The 3,672-nt window shown below is 44.6% G+C and overlaps 1 protein-coding gene across 1 annotated transcript; it reads right to left on the reverse strand.

Annotated features, from left to right (window-relative positions):
• Positions 1–213: 213 nt before the first annotated feature.
• Positions 214–609, reverse strand: LOC108798763 (histone H4). The gene has a single exon (XM_018570545.1). The coding sequence runs from the start codon at positions 599–601 to the stop codon at positions 290–292; it is 312 nt and encodes a 103-aa protein (XP_018426047.1). The 5' UTR covers positions 602–609; the 3' UTR covers positions 214–289.
• Positions 610–3,672: the final 3,063 nt, after the last annotated feature.

Consider the following 3,672-nt stretch of genomic DNA (forward strand, 5'->3'; position numbering starts at 1 on the left):
TGAGTGTGTCCGCTGGGCAGAACATTACTGCAAGATTAAACCTTTCATCTCTAGCAGTCACTTTATAAAGACACACTCTTCTTACTCAGGTTTTATTCCCAAATGACACTCCTTTAGACAACATAAAACTTGTATACATTTTTATTGCTACGATAAGTGGACCGATTGAAGACAAGATCTTAGTTACAAGTGCTCAGATATCAGTATACAGCTCTTTGTAGGAGAAGGTGGGTGGCCCTGAGAAGGACCTTTGTGTAGATGGAATAAGTGATCGGAATGTAATTAGGATTTAACCCCCGAATCCGTAGAGAGTGCGTCCCTGGCGTTTGAGAGCATAGACGACATCCATGGCGGTGACGGTCTTCCTCTTGGCGTGCTCGGTGTAGGTGACGGCATCGCGGATGACATTCTCCAGGAAAACCTTCAGCACTCCGCGGGTCTCCTCATAGATGAGTCCGGAGATGCGCTTGACACCCCCTCTGCGGGCCAAGCGTCGGATGGCGGGTTTGGTGATGCCCTGGATGTTGTCTCGGAGCACCTTCCTGTGCCGCTTAGCGCCTCCTTTCCCCAGACCCTTCCCGCCTTTACCGCGACCAGACATGATAACTCTTCGTTACTCAGACGAACGACGAATGAAGAAAAGTAGCACTGGTCACTTCCCTTTATACAGAGAAAGTGGACCTGGTGGGGAACTGAGAGGGGAGGGGTATTGAGGCGTAGCCGTGATGTTGTAAAAGCTCCGCCTCTCTAGGCGGGTATGGTCCCAGCCCTCAGCCGTTACTTGGTTTGAAATTCCCGCTCATTCAATTCTCCTGTGTCCTCATCTACACAAAGATTTTGTTCGAGTGAATAAAGCGGTTTATTTTTACCGGCAAATTGTAACCTTCTATTAGAGATTATAATGGAATCCCCAATTGTCATTGTATTATTAGGACTTCTATGCACCTCCGCTGTCATCTGTGACACAGATTCCTGTAACCCCCCCACCGCCATCCGACTCCTCCTGCCCGGAGAGTTGGCCAAGCACGCCGTCTCCGAGGGCACCAAGGCCGTCACCAAGTACACCAGCGCCAAGTAATCACCACTCTGGTACTGACCTAAAACTAAACCCAAAGGCTCTTCTAAGAGCCACCCAAATACATCATATCAGAGCTGTGATAATCTTGTAGAAGTTATTTGTTTTGTGTATTTTAAGAACGTCTTTAATAAGCCTGATAATAACGTTTAAACAGTAAAGCGGACACTATTAAATCCACAGAAATAGATGCTGTTCGCCCGATAACGAAATTCACCCATGTCTGGGAAGACAAAAGGAGCCCGCCAGAATTCCCCCAAGCACTACCATTTACCGGGGGAAATAATACCGTTGTAATTGGTTTCATACACGAAGCATAGGGGTTTACATATCTGTAGGGCTCTGGCTGGTCTCTCCAAACCTTTCTTGTATTCGCATCTTGATTTCATATTACCTTCGTAGATCAACATTCTATCCGGATAGGCTCACTCAATTCCCCGCTTTGTTCAACCTGATATGTTGTACCCGGACTGACCACAAGGTGGCAGCGCCTGTTAACGAGTTCCTCCGCTACAGTAAAGACCCTGCAGACTCTCCGGCACTCGCAGTAATGTTACTTCATATTACACCATGCTTTGCTTCCTAAATAAAAATTACCATTCTGAATTGTGTATAAAATTAGAAACGTCTTACTCATTTTAGAATTAGAACTACTGATAGGACAGAATGTTAAATAATTACATTATTATTAAAAATTTTACATTTAATGAATGATTAATAGCCAAAACATTTTTGCTCTGTGCTGTAGACAGATGCAGCGTTTGTTTTTCTTTTTCCAGTCCGTGTTACAAATGTTTATAGATGTAACATTTTTCATCAGCATATTGTTTTAAATAGATGTTGAGAAGAGCCAATGTAGCTGTTCCAATGCCTCCTCTATGGGGGAACAACACTGACCTGATGCACTTATATGACAAAAATGATTGGATAAACAAATAATTTATTATTAGTGTGTATATATTAGAAGAAACTTTATTGTATTTTTCCAAATTCAGATATTAATATCTGAGGGCCCAACGCTAGTGATTTTAAATGGGATAAAATCATTGTACAGTAACCCAATGGCCCAAATGAAGGTTTACTGACTTTTCTCCTCCAGCTGCACATTACATAATGGAACACGTCAGGGGTGCCCACATTCCTCCGATTACTCGCCCTTATCCCTCCGATTACTCGCCCTTATCCCTTACTGATCTCCATTAAGGTCCCCACACACCTTACGATAATCGTAAGGTGTGTGGAAGCCGTGCGACCTCTACTACTGTAAGGTCGCACGACTTTGAACTTACGGACATGTTCGAAAACCTGCCCAGCATCGTACGACGTTCGGCGAGTTTGTGGCATGTCCGTACGATAACAAGCGCACACTGCCCGTTCAGCAATGCGGTCATCGGAAGCCCCTGAGGGGCGGGCTTCCGATGACCGCAATGCTGAACGGGCAGTGTGCGCGTATGCAAGATAGGCAGATCATACGTTTTTTTAAGTACCTTACAACCATCGCAAGACAAAAGTCTTGTGATGGTTGTAAGGTGTGTGCCCAGCCTTAGAAATAATGTTGAGATTAGTATGAAGGGTAAGGAGTAGACATGTGCACCAGCAAAAAAAAAGATTGTATGCTTTTGTTTGGTTCCATTTCAGATTTTTCATTATTTCGTTTTTCGGGATTCAGGTCTGAAAGTCAATTTGTTTTGTTATTTGGGTTCATCCAAATCCAATTTGTTTTCATTCATTGTGGATGCCTTAGATAATTATTAACGGTGATTGCAGCACAGCGACATTGTATGTACGCATGTTTATTTATAAAAGAAAAAAAAACAACAGCGTGCCCCACCCAATTCAGATCAGACCCCTTTCATAAAGGGGGCACCCAGATTACCCCCCTGATTGAGTAGAGGGCAGTGGCACTGGACTCATCCTATCCATTTGTTTACATTCTGTGCTGTGTCTTAGTCCCTTAATGGAATGTAAACAAATGGATGGGACAAGCCCAGTGTCTGCACAACTTGCTCCTCCCTTTTGTTGACATTCAGGAGCAGAGCTATTTTGGTGGCGGGGATATCCCCTACATGGGGACAATGTGCTGTGCCGGCGGGTGTTCTCCTGCCCCCCCCGCCCCCCTCCTGCTCTTAATAACTTCTTGTCTAAATTACAACTTCTCCATCTTACTGAAGAACTTATATTAAACATCTCCAGGCCAATCACAGTATCTAGAATACTTTTAAACAGCTTCCTTTAGGGAAATTGCCTGGCGGGGATAACTCTATTAATGAATATTATAAAACCTTTGATGCACAGCTTGCCCCCTATTTGGAAAGTTTTAGAATCTAATGGTGGAGGTGATCGCCTAGTGAACATTTAGTGGCCATTACCCAATGTCACCATAATGGCCACTAAATCTTCAGGCAAACTCTGGCCCTCCAGATATGGTGAAACCAGGGCTGTAGCTACCATGGGGCGAGTGAGGCACTCGCCTCAGGCGCAGCATGAGAGGCGGCTGTCGGATTTGGTGTCCTCAATTTCTTTTCCATTTTAAAAGGGAAATGTCAGGGGTCTGTTTGGACCCCTAATATTTCCCAAAGCGCCCCCCCCCCACCCGG

The sequence above is a fragment of the Nanorana parkeri genome, unplaced genomic scaffold (genome assembly GCF_000935625.1).
Source record: "Nanorana parkeri isolate BGI_ZX_2015 unplaced genomic scaffold, ASM93562v1 scaffold1552, whole genome shotgun sequence".
NCBI classification, from domain to species: domain Eukaryota; kingdom Metazoa; phylum Chordata; class Amphibia; order Anura; family Dicroglossidae; genus Nanorana; species Nanorana parkeri.

Bases quoted from the DNA above. Each gene is read 5' to 3' on its own strand.
- LOC108798763 (XM_018570545.1), bottom strand. From the start codon at position 601: ATGTCTGGTCGCGGTAAAGGCGGGAAGGGTCTGGGGAAAGGAGGCGCT.